Source organism: Daphnia pulicaria, chromosome 1, assembly GCF_021234035.1.
Source record: "Daphnia pulicaria isolate SC F1-1A chromosome 1, SC_F0-13Bv2, whole genome shotgun sequence".
In the NCBI taxonomy this organism is placed as follows: Eukaryota; Metazoa; Arthropoda; class Branchiopoda; order Diplostraca; family Daphniidae; genus Daphnia; species Daphnia pulicaria.
Genome location: NC_060913.1, coordinates 25353312 through 25374253, shown reverse-complemented (window position 1 = coordinate 25374253; position 20942 = coordinate 25353312). Strand labels below are relative to the sequence as shown.

At 37.4% G+C, this 20942-nt stretch overlaps 2 protein-coding genes and 1 long non-coding RNA gene across 3 annotated transcripts in view; 2 read left to right on the top strand and 1 right to left on the bottom strand.

The window, feature by feature from the left end:
- LOC124318103 overlaps nt 1-20942 on the top strand; it is a 38565-nt gene that overhangs the window by 10890 nt on the left and 6733 nt on the right. The window contains exons 2-3 of the mRNA XM_046782810.1: nt 2111-2208; nt 8723-8924. Of these exons, the coding sequence (XP_046638766.1) occupies nt 2111-2208; nt 8723-8924 (300 nt within the window). The remainder of the gene's footprint in view (nt 1-2110; nt 2209-8722; nt 8925-20942) is intronic.
- On the top strand, nt 3138-7710 carry LOC124319658. The gene is made up of 10 exons (XR_006913361.1): nt 3138-3297; nt 5533-5696; nt 5851-5995; nt 6071-6376; nt 6473-6574; nt 6653-6782; nt 6845-6986; nt 7071-7213; nt 7289-7360; nt 7424-7710. It is a non-coding gene; the product is annotated as an uncharacterized LOC124319658 (long non-coding RNA).
- On the bottom strand, nt 3294-4725 carry LOC124315670 (putative ankyrin repeat protein RF_0381). Its single transcript, XM_046781486.1, has 2 exons — nt 4078-4725; nt 3294-4018 (listed from the first exon to the last, which is right to left on the bottom strand). The coding sequence occupies exons 1-2, from the start codon at nt 4648-4650 to the stop codon at nt 3395-3397; spliced, it is 1197 nt and encodes a 398-aa protein (XP_046637442.1). The 5' UTR covers nt 4651-4725; the 3' UTR covers nt 3294-3394.

Here is a 20942-nt window from a genome sequence, read left to right as displayed (position 1 = left end):
CATTGGCAAGCGAAAGGATCATTAGGGGAACCTCAGTCAAAAAGAATGCTTGGCCTTTCATGGTATGTTTATTTCACTATATAATTTGAATAGGGTTTGTTATTGGAATGACAATATCTTTTAATTACTTAAACGAATTATTATAGGTAGCCCTTAGGAAAAGTGATGGTTCATTATTTTGCAGCGGAACTTTGATTAGCGACAAAAGAGTTACTATTGGCGGCTCAGTGTGTGGAGAAGTATTAGGATTGTCATACTTATTAATTGAAAATTCGTTTAAGTAAAGTATTTCTCTTCTTTTACACGTTCACTTGCAGAATATCTTTGGTTGAGTTTTCTGGTGTGACCGTATTGGTTGGGATGTTTTTGACTGACAAAACCGTCGTCATGACGACGAGGAGGATAAGCAAAATGTTTCTTCACAGCAAATTCAACTCTGCCACCTATGTAAGTTGCTACAACAGGACGGACATTTTTGAAATTCACCTCCATTCATTTTTTGTTTTCGACTTGGACTAGGCCAATGATATCGCCATCATTTTGTAATGGAAGCGCCCGTGGTTCTTTTCAGGACTGTTGCACCTGCTTGTTTGCCACCGGCGGCCAGTACAGACCCCGACCAGTATGTTGATCAAGATGCTATTCTTTTGGGATGGGGAGAGCCTAGTAACAAAAGATCAGAAACTTATTGTCGGTTATTTTTTAATGATTTAACATGAATCTTCTTTTTTCAACTCGTTTCCCCAATAGACAAAGATAGCATCCCCCTTAACCTGGAACAAGCCAAGTTTTCGATTTCGTCCAACATTGAATGCAAGGGGAATCCGCTTTTTGGTAAATTTGTTACGGACACATATATCTGTATTACGAGTGGTGTCAAATTCACATGCACAGTAAGTAAAGGATTCTCTCTCAGCAATCAAACCGAGTTGTTCGTGGCTTCGTGCTAAAGCAAAAATGGGGTTCGATTTCGTAGAATGACGTTTGCGGTCCAGCAGTCATCCTCCCGTTACCAGGGGCCTTGACCATAGTCGGAATCAACAGCTACACCAAGGGTAAATATCTGTTTTATTTGGTGAAAATAAACTAACCCTTTTTTTTTAAATATATACTAAGTTTTGTGACAGATTACATATCCGATGGCCTAAAAACCAGTGTGTCGGCGTTTAGGACATGGATTGACCAATACCTGACCATGACTTAAAATTTTTACTCCAAGACGACCAACGTTGAACGACATGAGTATGAAATTCAAACTCGTTTTTTCAGTTTCTCTATTCTTTTAGAAACTTATACTTTCATTTGATTTCGGCTAGTCTTAATTTCTCGTATGGCCAAAGCCCTGTCCTCGATGTACACGTCTGTAAATAATAATAATGAAAGCATTGTAAGCGTTGTTTACTATTTGCACAATAGTTGTACGGAAACTGTTCGGTTTTTTTACTTTAAAAATGGATGTCTTTGCCGTCGTTGTTGTCAGTTTTGAAATCCGTCACGTGAGATGTGCTAAATCAACAATTGGCTCAAGACAAATAGAAGAATGGTGGCTAAATAAAACTTGGTGAGATGATCAGCGGGCTGTCGGAGCGCTTGTGAAATTGAATTTGGAGCGGTTTGAATTTAAGGGGGAATCGATTTTTAATGATTTCAATCGATATGTTAAGTCAAGTATCACTAATTGTAGTGTCGTCTGCTGTACTGTCGTCTTACGAATTTTGAAAAGACGAGACGAACAACGAAGGTCTACACTTTACAAAGGAAGAAAGGAACGATCATTTTTATTTGAAAATGTGCATGTGGCTGCACGAAAAATTGCACAACAAAGAAAATTTTAAAAATGTGGTCGCGTTAAGTCATCACGTGTCTATTTTTAGAATCGCTTAATGGCCAAAGCGTGCTGTTGTATAGCAGATAAATAAAACCATATTCTGAGTTTAAAATAGAAGAGATCAAAACAATGAAGAGATAGAAGAGAAAATAGAACCTGATCCAAGTTTTTGAAATGTTAGTTAAGACTGCTTTTCATTAGTCAATAGTCACGTAAGCCACTTGTTGATGCATATGAGCACAGTTTGTTCACCATCACTTCATAACCATTTCTTTTTTGCAGATTTGAGGCCAGAGCCAGCCATAATATCCACAGTAGATTCAAGTTGTGCTTGTGCTGGTATATTGACCTGTCACCAGCAACAAGCCCTCATCGCTTGGGTATGATTTTCGTAACTTTTATTACCTGTGACCTGCTAGGCTGCTAAACATTTCTATTGATGCATTACTTGCATGAATGCAATGTGTCACATGGAAACCTTTTATTCTTATCTTAATTAAAAGTTATGGTTTACCCGCTGTCTCATTTTCTACTTGTTCTTAATACATATTGTTTATGACAATATTTTTCGTAACTAAATTTTTGTTTTTGTTTAAATAAACAGCACCCCATTTCGGATTCGAGAATCTTCTGATGTCGTTCGAGTTCTTCCCCTTTCTTAAAATGTCCTCGTGTACACCCATGTGAGGTGTGGGTGTATTCACGAGGACACCCTTTTTCCCTCCTGGTGGATTCAACTCTTCAGCAGATGGATCGAGTACTTGTGGATGTGGATGCTTGGGAAATACCGTATTTCCCAGGCCTAAAGGTAGGAAACAATGTCTCTTTATTTTTCCTTTCTGACTTTTGGATGGGGCTGATTTTAAATCGTAACAGTACAGAGTACGATTATTCCTGAGCTATGAGACTGGAACTGTTTTCTCTCGCTGTTTTGGCCGTTTTTGTTGTCGTTTGGTTTAGGGATTATTAAAAAACTCATTGGTAGAACAACTACATATTTCGGTTTTGTACTCACAACTTTGTCTGTGCCTCTGTGAGTAGACAATTAAATCCAAAAATTATTAAACTTTCCACACTTAAGCAAAGTGCAACTAGAACATTTTCTAACCAATAGACGAACTTCCCGCCACACCGGTACTTTCTCGTAAATTCGATAGATGGCAGCCGTTGTCGGTTTCCTAAATGACCTGAATTACGAATCAGTGTTATAGTGAGAAATCAATTTACCTTTAATCAGGTTTTATTCAAATTGACTTTGTCTCATAGGCACGGTTAGAGCAGAACTTTGATTTTATTTTCTTTGTTGAGAATCATATAAATGGGAAACGCAATGCGAAATCGAAAAAAAGAAGGAAATTAAGAAAAATTAATTCTCGTCTGCGTGCGACAGGAGTTCCAGGTTTTGTGCTGGGCGCGTCTGAATGGTTGGCTGATTCCGGGGTGCAGGTTGACACGGGACTCGACATCAAGTAAGTTCCATCCAATTTGCTACGTAATCGATACCTTCTTCTACTTAAATCAACTGGCGGCCATTCGTTATAGTTTGCTGGTTAATCTGAATGTTGTTTAAACATGAAGTAATTGCAAGACTTGAGTGCGATTTGTTTCTTTATAATTTTGCTGGAAGTAGTCACGCGTTTTTTCAGTCACTTTGAATCCACTTTTGATTAATAATGTTATAACGTCAATTAAATTTTCGTTTTTGTAAAATTGGCACAATGTAGTGAGAACATTATCTCCGTATATTGCTTTGCAATTGACATCGATTCCATTTTCAATGAAAAGTTGAGTAATGTCAATTAAATTATCGTTTTTATAAAATATGCACAATATAGTAAGAGCATTATTTCCGTATATGTTTTTGCAATTGATATCAATTCCATTTTCAACGAAGAGATTGATGATTGCCAAAAAACTTTTGTTTTGATGTTGTTCGCGATTTTTGCACCACAAAAAGAGAACATTTTCGCCGTTGCTGTCAAGTGAATTGACGTTGGCTCCGAGTTTGATCAAGAGACTAAATATTTCTATCAAATTTTCACTTATCTTTTCGCTTTGTGCTAAGCGTAATAGCGGTGTCAATCCTTTTTCATCCTTGGCATTGACATCCGCACCTTCTTGTATCAGTTTTTCGATTTCTTCCACACTTGGGTTCCCCTTTGCAATTAAAGTGAATAACTGCTGTGAATTCTAAAAAGAACAAATCTATTTATTGCATTATTAAAATTAAGAATACGTTTGCCTTATACCTTCAGGATAATTTCGGTGAGTCGATTAACGACATCAGACGAAGAAAGTCGATTTTTTGGGTCTTTTTCTAGCATTCTTGTGATTGTATTATGAATGTTGGTTGTTTCTGTACCGAAAATTTTTTTAAATACGCTTCCACTCGACTTACTGGGAAGATTGGCAGGTTCATTTGTTCTTAAATTGTTTTGAATTTGATGACTTGTGGTGCCAAAGGGATGAACCCCTCCTGAAATGAAATAGCCAAAGACGAGACCCTCTGCAAATACATCGCTCTTGACGGTCCCTCTTTTCTGAACTTCTTTCCCAGTAGAACTGTCCTCGTCCAGTAATTTCAATATTTCCGGTGCGAAAAAATCCATTGTTCCTCTCACTCCAGTCATGGTAAAAGTTCCCCTTTCGTTGACTTGTTTACTTAAACCAAAATCCGCCCACTTCATCATCACTCGTTGGGTTGTAGAATTCAAACGGATCAGCACGTTTTCTGGCTTGATGTCGCGATGGACTAATCCCATTTGATGAATGTACTCGAGTCCTTTAGCCAACTGGAAAAGAACTTCGATTTCTGGTGGCATTGGGCCACTGTATTTTTTGGGTTCATTTTCATTGAGAAACAGTCTATCTAACGAGGCATCACACAATTCAAGGGTGATAATTCTATAAAAAAAATTTATTTTCGAAAAGTTTGAAGAATGGTTATTCGAAAACTGATTGATTTTTTAAATACTTAAAGTCTAGGTCCTCCTGCACGTGAAATAATTTGATGACGTTTTCATGATGTAACATTTTGAGGGCCTTCTCTTCTTGTTCGTTGGTTGCAGCATCCTTAATCAAAATTCGTTTGACGGCCACTTTAGTTTCACCCCAAACCCCTTGATAAACAGTACCAGAGAATCCCACACCTAAAACATTTTGGCGATCAAAGGTCAACATGCTAACAAATGAATTAATTTGCCTAAAACACTTCAATAAGGTCTACTTTCGCTCAACTGAAGGATGTGGTTATTTGATGCGAGAAATATATAACAGTATCTACATCACTTGTAAATTTTATCTAGTGACGAAAGTTCTCTTATCTGTTTTTAACATATTACTGTTATCAACATCAGACACGTTCAGGAACACACACCAACGCCAACGCAGATCTTTTGAATGTGAGTACCTGAACTCTCTGTTTGTTTCTGCTGTGAAATGCGTTCATTTTGTTATTTTCATATTCTGCACATGATAGAACTCTGAACAGGTAGCTAATATTTAATTTTGATTGGGTGGTTAGTGCATGGTTCGACATATCAAAAGGAGTTAAATTTTATTCTCACTCAATTTTTTTAAAGGAAAGAATTTTTCCTTTAATATCTGAACATTTGCAATTTTGTGTGCGGATGCATTTTCCACCACACAAGACACAAATTTTAAGATTTCTCTTCATTTATTTCTTGGTTTCATTTATTTCCAAGGGAGCTGACTCAATTCAACGCAGTTTATGGAGATTTGCATAAAAAGGGTGCGGTCCCGCGATGCTGATTGAGCGCACTCAATCCCGCAATAAAAAGGAAGCTTGACAGTGAATCACCCAAGTGTCGTCCAAGTTGAAGCAACATCACCATCTGCAAGAACCAAGGTACTTGAAACCATTTAACGCTTGAAATCATTTGCACTACTGATTCATTTCCAATTAAAATCTTATGTCAAAATTAAAAAAATGCAGAGAGAAAATTGTTTGTCTCATTTATGTGGTATAATATTTATTAAATGATTCGAAACGTCTGATTTAGGAGAGAATGTCGAGCGATCAAATGGGTTTTTCAAAAATGATCGTCTCTTTTGCTATCGTGACTCTGCTGAGCTTCTGCAGCCCGGCGTCCAGTTTCGCCTACCTTCCTCGCGTCTCCCGTACAAATGACGCCATCATCATCGATGGTATTCAAAATAATTTTCCTTTTTTTTTCTAATTTTTAACATTGGCTGAATGTGATTTAAATTATTTGAATCCAGTCGACGGTAGATAGCTCTTATCAAGATAAGACGCTGTACGGCCAAATTACCAATCTAGGATTTATTCCGGTGCCATCCTTCAACCCCTACCTTGAATTGTATCACCAGCAGGAGCAGCAGTCCAGTGGGTGGTTCTATTCATACGAATATCCTAATCTCATTACTGTTGGAGATCTCTTGTCCGTTAAGCAAACAACAGCGCCTGTGTGTGGTGCTGGACCAGCCACCATGACTGCTACACGGGCATTGGCAAGCGAAAGGATCAATGGCGGAACCTCAGCCAAAAAGAATGCTTGGCCTTTTACGGTATGTTTATTTCACTATATAATTTGAATAGGGTTTATTGTTATTGGGCTTCGCGAATAACAATATCTTTTAATTACTAACGAATTATTATTATAGGTAGCCCTTAGGAAAAGTGATGGTTCATTATTTTGCAGCGGAACTTTGATTAGTGACACAAGACTACAAGAGTTACTATTAGCGGCTCGAGTGTGTGGAGAAGTATTAGGATTATCATACTTATTATTTTAAAATTCGTTTAAGTAAAGTATTTCTCTTCTTTTTCACGTTCACTTGCAGAATATCTTTGTATGAGTTTTCTGGTGTGACCGTCTTGGTTGGGATGTTTTTGACTGACAAAATCGACGTCATGACGACGAGGAGGATCAGCAAAATGTTTCTTCACAGGAAATTCAACTCTGCCTCCTATGTAAGTTGCTACAACAGGACGGAAATTTTTGAAATTCACCTCCATTCATTGATGTCGACTAGGCCAATGATATCTCCATCATTGTCATAGACTCTCCCGTGGTTCTTTCCAGGAGTGTTGCACCTGCTTGTTTACCACCGGCCAGTACAGACCCCGACCAGTACGTCGACCAAGATGCGATTCTTTTGAAATGGGGAGAGCCTAGTAACAAAAGATCGGAAACTCATTGTCGGTTATTTTTTAATGATTTAACATGAATCTTGTTTTTTCAACTCGTTTCCCCAATAGACAAAGATAGCATCCCCCTTAACCTGGAACAAGCCAAGTTTTCTATTTTGTCCAACATTGAATGGAAGGGGAATCCGCTTTTTGGTAAATTTGTTACGGACACATATATCTGTATTACGAGTGGTGTCAAATTCACATGCACAGTAAGTAAAGGATTCTCTCTCAGCAATCAAACCGAGTTGTTCGTGCTAAAACAAGAATGTGACTCGATTTTATAGAATGACGTTGGCGGTTCAGCAGTCATCCTCCCGTCACCAGGACCATAGTCGGAATCAACAGCTACACCCAAAGTAAATGTCTGATTCTATTTGGTGAAAATGAAATAACCATTTTTTTTTTAAATATATGCTAAGTTTTGTGACAGATTGCATGTCCAATAGCCTATTAAAAAGCAGTGTGTCTGCCTTCAGGACATGGATTTGACCTATACCTGACCATGGCTTAAAATTTTTACTCCAAGACGACCAACGTTAAACGACATGAGTATGAAATTCAAACTCGTTTTTTTTTTTCAGTTTCTCTTTTCTTTCAGAAACTTATACCCCTTATACTTTAATTCGATTTTGGCTAATCTTAATTTCTCGTATGGCCAAAGCCCTGTCCTCGATGTACATGTCTGTAAATAATAATAATGAAAGCATTGTAAGCGGAAACTGTTTGGTTTTTTACTTTAATTATGGATGTATTTTCTGTCGATGTTGTCGATTTTGAAATCCGTCACGTGAGATGTGCAAAATCAACAATTGGCTCAAGACAAATAGAAGAATGGTGGCTAAATAATACTTGGTGAGATGATCAGCGGGCTGTCGGAGCGCTTGTGAAATTGAATTTGGAGCGGTTTGAATTTAGGGGGAATCGATTTTTAATGATTTCAATCGATATGTTAAGTATTACTAATTGTAGTGTCGTCTGCTGTACTGTCGTCTTACGAATTTTGAAAAGACGAGACAAATGACAAATCAACGAAGGTCTACACTTAACAAACTTACAAAGGAAGAAAGGAACGATCATAATTATTTGAAAATGTGCATGTGGCTGCACGAAAAATTGCACAACAAATAAAATTTAAAAAATGTGGTCGCGTTAACTCATCACGTGTCTATTTTTAGAATCGCTTAATGGCCAAAGCGTGCTGTTTTATAGCAGGTAAATAAAACCTTAGTTAGAGTTTAAAATAGAAGAGATCAAAACAATGAAGAGATAGAAGAGAAAATAGAACCTGATCCAAGTTTTTGAAATGTTAGTTCAGACTGCTTATCATTAGTCAATAGTCACGTAAGCCACTTGTTGAAGTATCTGAGCACAGTTTGTTCACCATCACTTCATAACCTTTTCTTTATTGCAGATTTGAGGCCAGAGCCGGCCATCATATCCACAGGAATTTCAAGTTGTGCTTGTGCTGTTATTGACCTGTCACCAGCAACAAGCCCTCATCGCTTGGGTAATGATTTTCGTAACTTTTATTATCTGTGACCTGATAGACATTTCTATTGATGCATTACTTGCATGAATGCAATGTGTCACATGGAAACCTTTTATTCTTATCTTAATTTAAAATTATGGTTTACACGATGTCTCACTTTTCAACTTGTTCGTAATACTTGTTGTTTCTGTCAAATATGTAAAACTCATTTTTTTATTTTTTTTTTCAGATAAACATCATCCCGTTTTGGATTGGAAAGACTTCTGTTGTTCGAGCTCTTTCTCAAAATCTTCTCTGTCCTTGTGTACTCCCATGTGAGGTGTGGCTGTATTCACGAGGACACCCTTTTCCCCTCCTGGTGGATTCAACTTTTCAGCGAATGGATGAAGCACTTGTGGATGGATGCCTAGCCATATTTCCCAGGCATAAAGGTAGGAAACAATGTCTCACTATTTTTCTTTTCTGATTTTTGGGTGGCGTTGATTGTAAATCGTTACGTACTAGTTCGGAGTACGATTCCTGAGCTATGAGACTGGAACTGTTTTCTCTTTTCTCTTTTGTCGTTTTTTGTTGCCTCAGTCAGGGTTAGGGTTAATTCAGTAATTCATTTATCGAACAATTTCAGATCAGGTCCGGTTTTTTACTCACTACCTTGTCTGTGGAGTAAATAATGAAGTAAAAAAATAGTTTAACTTTCCACACTTGAAGCAAAGTGCAACTAGAACATTTTTTATTTCTATTCTAACCAAGCAGGATTTGCCGCCACACTTGCACTTGCTCGTCAATTTGATAGATGGCGGCCGTTGTCGGTTTTCTCAATCACCTGAATTACGAATAGGCCCTAGTCTTATCGTGAGAAATCAATTTGCCTATAATCGGGTTTTATTCAAATTGATTTTTGACTTTGTCCCATAGGCACGGTTAGAGCAAAACTTTATTGTATTTTCTTTGTTTACAATCGTATTAATGGGAAACGTAATGTGAGTTAGAAAAATGCGAAAAAAAGAAGGGAATGTACTCGTCTGCGTTGACATGAGTTCCAGGTTTTATGTTGGACGCGTCTGGATGGTTGATGGCCAGTTCCGGAGGACAGGTCGATACTAAACTGGAAAGAAGCTCACTATTTCCCAGTGCTAGAATTTTGCTTTTCTATTCCTCGTGTTGACTCCGCTCTCTCCTCGTTGTACATGTTCTTAACGCCTTTAGTTGCTTCCTCACATGATGCCATTAACTTGATTTGAGCTCCCTCGACCTCGCTGAGAGGAATCTAAAGCATCGAATGCATGAGATTGATGCTCTTCATGATGTGCTTGTCTGAGACTCGGACGTAGAGTTTGGCGGTCGAGTGATGCGTCTCGAATTGAAAGCGATGAAAAAGCGATGGATGCTCGACCATTTGTCAAGCAACTGACCGAGGTTATTTAAACTTTCTTTCAACGTTCGGAGCGTTTCATTTTGCTCTAAAGTTTTATCCGTGTCGACTCGCATGGCGTCCAAATGTTGAATGCTATCGTCCGATATTTGGTCGATTTCTTGCTGCATTTGCTCTTCTTTTCTGATGCTCCGGTCATGTTCGAATGAATTTTCATAAACTCCATAACTAGTTCCTGTCCAACAGCGAATGTCTTTCGATGTTTTGAGTTCCTGCTGTAATTCGTCTAGCCGTTTCTCTTTTTCTTTGGCTTCCATCTTCGTCACTTCGTCGTTGACCATCTCTTTCTCTATTTGACTCATGGTTAGCGGAGGATTCAATGACTTGATTGATCAGCTGCTCCAATAAATCAAAAGCATCACAGACTTGCTTTGTCAGCCCGGCTCCATCGTCGGCCGCTTCTTTGATCTTGACCAGGCGTTCGCCCAATATTTTCTTCAAATTTTCTCTGTTTACATTCAATGCATACATTACGCAATCTTTGGCGTAGCCAGGGACTTGGCCCATCTGCAACAGAAAGTTCTCCATATTGTTGTGAGCTTTGGCGAAGGCTTCGTACGATTCTTTGGCGATTTGCCACAAAGTTGTGCGGAAACTGTCCGGGTCTTTGATTAAATTGAAGCGCTCTTTGTCATCGGTGTGCTGGACGAATGCGAAATCACTCGTCAATCGAGATGCGTAGATCAAGAGTTGACTCACGATGGCCACTCCCACGGTGGCCGGAGCAAGAAGCTCAATCCAGTCGGGTAATTTAGCTATACTCGTCAACAACTCGGCGTTGGCTGCAACTGTCAATTTAAAAAAAAACTAGGAATTAGAAGACATTTAATTTGATTAAATTTGAACTTATACCAATTAATTGATTTAATTATTTATAACATTTCTTATTAGTAAATAATTCACTCAATAATTCAAGCTTGCAATTTATTTTAAATATTTTCATTTAGACTCTCTTCATGAAGAGAGTCTGTGTCTACGTCTGGTTAGAATACGGTACCGTACAATTCTCGGTAGTGGCGAAAGTGCCCAACGTTATTTTAGTAGGAAAATGCTAACGTTGGTGGATAAAGAAAAAGTACCGCACAAACAATTCACAGAACGAATCAAGATTAAGATTAGCACATTTGTCGTTCGAACAATGAAATTAAAAATAGTTCACTTTACTTCTTTTTTCTTTTGATTTGAGTGATTTGCCTCTAGGCAATTGTTTAATACGTTTTTGAAGTAACTTACCGCTGGTTCGATCAGCAGAGTTCATATCTCTCGTCAGGATAAACAGCAGAAAACCTTTGATTACAGGCTGTTGAATACTTGACTGCTTGAATACTACTCTACTTATCTTCACCACTATTCCTGCCAGCAAAATTGATGCAGATCATATTAAAATTTATTTGAAATCATGTTGGAGCAAGAATGATTTTATTTCATTTTCAATGAAGTATAGAATTATAAAAATTGGATTGAACGCACGAAGAGACATAACCGCAACTAAAATACTAAATCTAAGCCAAAATCTTCAATAGTTCCAGGTTTGTGTTGCGTCGGGAAAGGGTTGGCCAAATAGGCGACGCCGGACTCGAATGTTTGATGCAAAACGTTTCCAAAAACGAAATCCAAATACACCCAATTTGATTTGCTGGTGTTGTCCCAGTCTCTCTTTTTTTTTCGCTTAGATTTCCTTCCGCTTTTTCAATTTCCCGCTGAAACTGTTTTTCCTCTCTATTTTTGGCTCTACTTTGCTCCGCCTTATCGTTTCTTCAATTCTCTCCTTAATTCTGTCCGAGTGTCCGTGATATTTTTCTTCTTCACACGATTCTTACTTTCCTTGCAGGCTTCAATTACTTGTCATATCAGCTGACCCAATTGTCAAAAGCATCGCAAACTTCTTTTGAAATTGTTGCTCCGTCGTCACCCGATTGTTTAAATTCTGTCCAGTCGTCTACGCAATAAATCCGTACTATCTTCTTTGTCTTATCTGTTTTCCAAGTCCATCCAAGTTCCATCCAATCATCTACTTAATCGGTACCTTCTTCTACTCTAATCAACTAGCGGCCATTCGTTATAGTTTGCTGGTTAATCTGGATGTTGTTTAAACATGAAGTAATTGCAAGACTTGAGTGCGATGTTTTCCTTTATAATTTCTCTGGAAGCAGGTGCGGGTTTCTTCAGTCACTTTGAATCCACTTTCAATAAAAAATTTAATAACGTCAATTAAATTTTCGTTTTTGTAAGAGTAGCACAATAAAGTGAGAGCATTACGTCCGTATTCTTGTTTGCAATTGATATCGATCCCATTTTCAATCAAGAGTCGAGTAATGTCAATTAAATTTTCGTTTTTATAATTTTCGCACAATATGGTGAGAGCAGTACGTCCGTATTTGGTTTTGCAATTGATGTCGATCCCATTTTGAATGAAAAGTCGAATAATGTCGATTAAATTTGCGTTTTGATACGATGTGCACAATAAGGTGAGAGCATTAATACTGCAATCGGTTTTGCAATTGATGTCGATCCCAATTTCAATCAAAAGTCGAATAATGTCAATTAAATTTTCTTTTCCATAATTTTCGCAAACTAAAATGAGAGCATTACGTCCATATTTGTCTTTGCAGTTGACATCGATCCCCTTTTGAATGAATAGTCGAATAATGTTGATTAAATTTTCGTTTTCATAATGTTCGCACAATAAGGTGAGAGCATTTTCTCCGTCTTTGTCTTTGCAATTGACATCGATCCCCTTTTCAACAAAGAGATTAATGATTGGCAAAAAACTTTTGTTTTCATGTTGTTTGCGATTTTTGCACCAGAACAGGAGAGCATTTTCGCCGTTGCTGTCAAGTGAATTGACGTTGGCTCCGTTTTGAATCAGGAGACTAATTATTTCAACCAAATTTTCACTTATCTTTCCGTTTTTTACTAAGCGCAATAGCTGTGTCAATCCATTTGGGTCTTTGACGTTGAGGTCCACACCTTCTTGAATCAGTTTTCCGATTTCTTCCACGCTTGAGTTCCCCTTTGCAATTAAAGTGAACAACTGCTGTGAATTCTGAAAGGAAAAAAACTTGTTAATGCATAATAATAGTTAAGAATAAAAACGTTTTCGTGAAGTTTTTGGCCTTACCTTCAGGATAATTTCGGTGAGTTGATTAACGACAACGGACGAAGTAATTCGAATGCTTGGTTCTTTTTCTAACATTGCAGTGATTATATTATTACAAATTTTTCCCGTTTCTACTTCGGTTCCCGTTTCCGGAAGATTGGCTGGTTCAGTTCTTAAGTTGGTTTGAATTTGATGACTTGTAGTGCCAAAAGGATGAACCCCTCCCGAAATAAAGTAGCCAAATAAAAGGCCTTCTTCAAATACATCGCTCTCGGCTGTTCCTCTTTTCTGAGCTTCGTTATCAGTAGAACTTTCCTCGTCTAGTAATTTTAATATTTCCGGTGCGAAATAATCGTATGTTCCCTTCACTCCGCTCATTGTGAAAGAACCTTTTTCGTTGACAAGTTTACTAAAACCAAAATCGGTCCATTTCATTACCACTCGTCGGGTTGTAGAATTCAAGCTGATGAGCACGTTCTGTGGCTTGATGTCGCGATGGACTAATCCCCTTTGATGAATATACTCGAGTCCTTTAGCCAACTGAAGTAGGACTTCTGTTTCTGGTGACATTGGGCCACTGTATTTTTTCGGGTCATTTTCTTTGAGAACTAGTCTATCTAATGAGGCATCACACAATTCCAGGACAAACATTCTATGATAAAATTTGTTTTCGAAAAATTTTAAGATTGCTAATTAGAAAACTGTTTAATTTTTAAAATACTTAAAGTCTTGGTCCTCCTGCTCGTGAAATAATTTGATGACGTTGGTATGATGCAACATTTTCAGGGCCATCTCTTCTTGTTCCGTTGTTGCAGCATCCCCTACAAGAATTCGTTTGACGGCCACTTTAGTTTCACCCCAAACACCTTCATAAACAGTTGCGAAACCTCCCTTTCCAAAAACCTTTTTACGATCAATGGTCAACATGGTAACAAATAATTTAACTGGCCAAAAACACTTAAATGTGTCTACTTTCGCTCAACTCAAGGGTGTGGTATTTGAAGCGAGAAATATATAACAGTACTATACAGCACTTGTAAATTCTATTTACTGATAAAAGTAAATACTTTCATCTTGTTTTTCGTTGATAACTTGATATGCACATAGTCGAGGGATCCATAAATATTAGGCTGTTTCGTAGCCACCTTTATTATCTTTGACTATTTTGAAATCCATTTACTGGGTTCCTTCAGTCAGTAATTCCGTCATTGATAAGACATAACTTAAATTTTGTTTTGTCTCAGTAAGTCATCAGCAGCTGATTCTCTATGAATTCGTTTGACGGCTACTTGAATTCCACCCTAAACGTCTTCATAAACAATACCGTATGCTAACCTAAAATCTGCACGATCAATGGTCAACATTCTAACAAATGAATGAAAGTTCTGTTTTTTTTTCTAAAAAGAAACTCAAGTAAGGCGAGAAATGTAACCCCCTCTCAAAAAAAAAAAAAAATAAATAGTGCAATGCACTATTTTTTAAATAATAACTTTGATAAACATAATCATCATGACATAGACTAGAAATTATAAAAAAATGTTTTGATTTGTATAGTGACCGTTTTTATCTTTGCAGCCGTTATACTGGACACTAACGTGCATCGCATCATTTTTGTAATTTTTTTGTCATATAGCAACTCATCAACAGTTTCTGTAATATTTGTCCATATAGCGACTATAGTCTATAGTTACTTTTCTCCCTCGGTCAATGTGAAAAGTACAACATGTTTGTGTTGGACAAATTTTTGTAAATATTTAAAGTGATGTGTAATTCTTATCATTTTTTGACAAATTTTTAGATGCCCTCACTTTTCATAGCATTTTGGAATACCATCAATACCAACAATCCTGATCGGAGAAGACTGAAACAGCACATCAACAGTTGTTACAGTCACGTTGCTTGTTTCTTTGGTCACGTAGCCACCGGCCCACCATGCAGTTCAGCCACGAGACTGAGCATTCCATCAAGTTAATGAATACTTAACATGTTAAAATTCGAATGTTTAATTCATGTTTCTTTTTCTTTAAAATAGAAGTAAAATAGAAGAAAGGACATTGAGCTGGCCACCTAAGACATGCAACTTTGTACATCAACGAGACACATTCAACGGAACACACCGACGTCAACGCAGATCTTTAAATGTGAGTGCCTGAATTCTCTGTTTGTTTCTGTGAAATGCATTCTTTTCGTTATTTTCGTACTCTGCACATGATAACAAGTAGCTAATATTTAATTTTGATTGGGCGGTTAGTAGTTTGACATATCAAAAGGAGAACTTTTATTTTTACTGTATTCTTTTAAGGGAAGAATTTTTCGTTTAATTTCTGGTCAATTGCAATTCTGTGTCCGGATGCACTTAGCTGCATTTTTATTTTAAAATCTCATTAGTCTTTACTCTGATAATGTTCAATTCTTTCAACGACGTCCGATGACGGCATTCTGTCCTCCGGGTGGTGGGCCAACATTGTCAATTGAAGTTGAAGTTTACTAGTTACGCTTTTTATTTGTTCAATTGGACATGGCAACAGTTAGGCGAAGAGGTCACACAAAATTTATCAAAGAACCGCTTTCTGTACGTAAGAATGCGAATAATCCCATTATAGTCTCCAATTTCTAGCTCGCGAGAAGATGATGTGGAAATCATCAGCTGTCCAAAGACAGCGATTCATGATGTGGGGGCCGTAGTCAGGCATTTCCAAATGGTGTCGTCGTTGATACAAAGTGATTTGAGACGACCGTCGATTGCATAATCTGTCATTTCACGAATAATAGCACAGTTACCTAAAGTTGCCATCTTATTTCCTAATTGTGCGTGAACACAGACGGTCGAGAGCTCTCGAGACTTGACTCACCAACTGACGGCGACTTATTGGTGAAACTTTGTTTTCCATTGGAAACTAGCCACGCCCTCTCGTGTAAACAGGGCTCGGCGCCGCTCCCGAATGAACCAAGCGGAAAGTATCGTTGATTTTCCCATCAGCCCTTCCTATAAAGAGTTGACTGTGTGAGGGGTGAGGGCGATCGGCTCCGAGTTCTGCAGGCCTATGGTGTATTCTGTCGAATTATTTTAAAAATGAAGACGGTCAACAGCAAATGGGCTGCTTGTTTTTATTTGATTTTTTAAAACAGCAATAAGTTATGAATTTCTTACATTGTAGGTAATTGTGTGCTTTTGAAAATTGTTATACTTGACTCGTTAGCTGTGAGTTCATTTTATATTCTGAGCTTTCCTTTTCACGCCTTTACATCGGCGAGACTTTCGGCCTGCGTTTGTAACCCTTCCTCTACCGTGAGTTGTTTCAACGTTCTGCAGAGTTGACCGTGCCGTTCCGCTGAACGCTCCCCTAGAAAAACAAAAGAAATCTGTTTTACTCCAACCAAGGGCGACGACCAACGTTAAACGACATGAGTATGAAATTCAAACTCGTCTTTTCAGTTTTTCTATTCTTTCAGAAATTTATACTTTAATTCGATTTCGGCTCGTCTTAATTTCTCGTATGGCCAAAGATGTACGCTCGATGTACACGTCTGTAAATAATAATAATGAAAGCATTGTAAGCGTTGTTTACTATTTGCACAATAATTGTACGGAAACTGTTTGGTTTTTTAATTATGGATGTCTTAGATTGTCTTACTATACTGTCGACGTTGTCGATTTTGAAATCCGTCACGTGAGATGTGCAAATAAACAATTGGCTCAAGACAAGTAAATGGTGGCTAAATAAAACTTGGGGAGATGATCAGCGGGCTGTCGGAGCGCTTGTGAAAAGTTTTGGTTTTGGAGCAATTTGAAACTTTGAATTTAAGGGGGGATCGATTTTTTATGTTTCAATCGATAAGTATTGTTAATTGTAGTGTCGTCTGCTGTCGTCTTAATTTACGAATTTTGAAAAAGAGAGAAGACGAAGGTTACACCATACACAAAGAAATAGGAACAATCACTTTTATTTGAAAATGCACATGTGGCTGCATGACATTTGCACAACAAATAAAATTTCAAAATGTGGTCGTCTTGTTAACTCATCACATGTCACGTGTCTATTTTTAGAATCGCTTAATGGCCAAGCTCCATGCTGTTTAGCAGGCAAATAAAACCATAGTCATCTACAAGTAACCATAACCATCTAATTGTCTACCACGCAATAAATCCGTACAATCTTCTTTGTCTTCTGTTTTCAAGTAAGTTCCATCCAATCCGCTACGTAATCGTTATCTTTTTCTACTCTGCGGTCATTCCTTATAGTTTGCTGGTTAATCTGGATGTTGTTTAAACATGAAGTAATTGCAAGACTTCAGTGCGATTTGTTTCTTTATAATTTTTCTGGAAGCAGTCACGCGTTTTTTCAGTCACTTTGAATCCACTTTTGATTAGTAATGTTATAACGTCAATTACATTTTTGTTTTCATAATTTTCGCACAATAAAGTGAGAGCATTATTTCCGTTGTTGGTTGTGCAATTAACATCGATCCTTTTTTCAATGAAAAGTCGAGTGATGTCAATTAAATTTTCTTTTTGATAATTCCTGCACAAGTAAATGAGAGCATTATATCCGGGTTTGTTTTTGTAATTGATATCGATCCCATTTTCGATTAAAAATGTTATAACGTCAATTAAATTTTCGTTTTTGTAAAATTGGCACAATGTAGTGAGAGCATTATCTCCGTTGTTGGTTTTGAAATTGATATCGATCCCATTTTCAATGAAAAGTTGAATTATTTCGATCGCATTATCGTTTTGATAATAGTGGCACAAGTGAGTGAGAGCATTTTCTCCGAATTTGTTTTTGCAATTGATGTCGATCCCATTTTCGATTAAAAATGTTATAACGTCAATTAAATTTTCGTTTTTGTAAAATTGGCACAATGTAGTGAGAGCATTATCTCCGTTGTTGGTTTTGAAATTGATATCGATCCCATTTTCGATGAAAAGTCGAATAATGTCAATTAAATTTTCGTTTTTATAATATTTGCACAATAAGGTGAGAGCATTTTCTCCGTTATTGGTTTTGAAATTGATATCGATGCCATTTGCAATGAAAAGTCGAGCGATGTCAATCAAATTTTCTTTTTTATAAAATGCGCATAATAAGTCGAGAGCATTATATCCGAACATACCTTCGCAATTGATATCGATTCCATTTTCAATGAAAAGTCGAGTAATGTCAATGAAATTTCCGTTTTCATAATATGCGCACAATTCAGTGAGAGCATTATATCCGTATATGTCTTTGCAATTGACATCGATCCCATTTTTAACGAAGAGATTGAGGATTGCCAAAAAGCTTTTGTTTTGATATTGTTTACGATTTTTGCACCACAACAGGAGAGCATTTTCGCCGTTGCTGTCAAGTGAATTGACGTTGGCTCCGTGTTTGATCAAGAGACTAAATGTTTCAACCAAATTTTCACTTATCTTTTCGCTTTTTGCTAAGTGTAAAAGCGGTGTCAATCCTTTTTCATCTTTGGCATTGATATCACCTTGTATCAGTTTTCTGATTTCTTCCATGATTGGGTTCCCTTTCGCTAGTAACGTAAAAATTTACTGTGAATTCTAAAAGGAACAAAAAAAATGGTTAGACAATAGATAGGTGGTAGGGTTAGAAAGTGGCAAAACCTCTCACCCCTAAAACCTTATTACGATCTAACAATAATGATAATCTAACTTATAACGAGCTAACAAATTAACTTACAAAAACACTTAAATGTGTCTACTTTCGCTCAATTCAAGGGTGTGGTATTTGAAGCGAGAAATATATAACAGTACTATACAGCACTTGTAAATTCTATTTACTGATAAAAGTAAATACTTTCATCTCGTTTTTCGATGATAACTTGATAAGCACATAGTCGTGGGATCCATAAATATTAGGCTGTTTTGTAGCCACCTTTATTATCTTTGACTATTTTGAAATCCATTTACTGGGTACCTTCATTTAGCCATTCCGTCATTCTTGATAAGACACAATTTAAATTTGGTTTGGTCTCAGCAAGTTATCAGCAGCTGACGCCATTTTTTGCGGTCTTTGAAGGGATTCGTTTGAAATGAATTCCACCTCAACATTCTAACAAACGAATAGCTTTTTCCTAAAAAGAAACTAGTTAGTTTGCTTCACATTTAACTGAAGAGGGTTGTCTTTAGTGCGAGAGATGTAATCCCCCCCCAAAAAAAAGTATAATGCACTCTTTTTTTTTAAATTAACTTTGATAAGCATGATTAAAAATCAAAAAAATTTTCCTTTGTGGGGACAGTTTTTATCTTTATCCATTTGAAAATGATTAACCCGGTATCTTTGCAGCCGTTACTTGACACTTACTTATAACGCGCATCATTTTTGTATTTTTTTTTTTAAATTAGCAACTCACCATCAGTATCTGTAAATTTTTTCTATGGCGACTTTAGCCCTATAGTTTATTTGCTCCCTCTTCAATGTTAAAGTAAGATACAACATTTTTGTGTTTAAGAGCCCAATGATTCTAACCATGTTGGCCAAATTCTTTTTAATTTCAGCGTTAGATCTCTTGTTGTACCATTTGATTCCGACATTGGAACAATTAGCTAGGATTCCGTTTTCAACTGTTTTATCTGTTATCACTGCTGAAACAGTTGACATAAAAATATAGCGGCAATGAATTAGGTACAACAAGTGTGGTGATTTTATTCTCCAAAAATGACCTGAGGTCCTGAACTCCCTCGACAGTCACCTTCGGTTTTTTGAGCATTGAGCATTGAGTTGACGTCCTGTCTTCTGCAGTCAAGTTATTCGGCGCATAATTGGTCACGCGTGCGGTGTATAGAAAAAGTCACTTTCAGATTGGACCCCTTCAAGGAATCGAATGGAGGTGACTCAATATGGCGGGGTATTCTAAGTTCTAACAGTTTCTTTACTCTTCGAATCCAGAATAAGGGACCTTAGCGTGCTGCAAATCTTCTCTACTCATCAAATCGACTGGTCCGACCTCCTCTCAAAGCCGATGTAGGCGATGTAGGCCTACTACCGCCTACTAATGCTCTTGCTCTCTTGCTATTTATACGCGTTCTGAAGCTCTTGGAGGTATCAGGAAATATTTCAGGGAACATGAGACGCAAATAGTGAAAGATAAAGGAGAAGTGAGAGAGGTAGTTACTAGCTACCGAGAAGAGTTATCCGATGATCCGCACGCTCCATTTAGACGCAAAAGAACGCGGTGGCGTTGTGTCCGCACTTTTCTCTCTCTTGGAAAGTTGATGCCACCAGTCTGACAGTGGAGGTGGAAACTGGAAAGTCTTTCCGTGTCTGTTAATCAATCCGTTGACAGAACACGGCCGCCAGGCTTTTCATTCTTTTATTAACTACAAAATGTAAAAATTTCATTGGGAATTGCGGGAATTGTTTTGGCTTTTGAAAATCGGCAGCCTATGTCGGAAATATAGTGGCCAAATGATTTACTTTTACGATGTATTATTTTAGTTTTTCTTCCGTTTGTCTTGTTGCAGCCTCTTAACAAAAATAAGTAATGAAACGCCTGCACTACCGTATTGCGTTTTGCTAATCACCGGCATCTCTCCTCTTAGCCTCGATTATTTACTTTGGCAATAATTATCATAGACAAACCGGACACACTATGCGAATTCTTCGGACTTTAATTTGATTGATCGTGCCGTTATCTGAAATTCAGTTATTTAACGTTGATTTCAGAAACCAACACGAATTTTCGTGCAGATGTCGTCCACAGCATGTCCCACAATGATTGTGGGATCCCCTTCGTTTAAAAATAGTTTATCCGCCCCTACTGTTTCAATTTTGAAACCTCCAGTGAGAACATTTCGTTCCAATTTTCCCGGTATTTTCCTTAAGATTTGTACGGTAGCCTACGAGTTGGTATGAGTAACGGTATTCAACATTACCCGATCGCTTTTAATTTCAAAAGATTTACTGT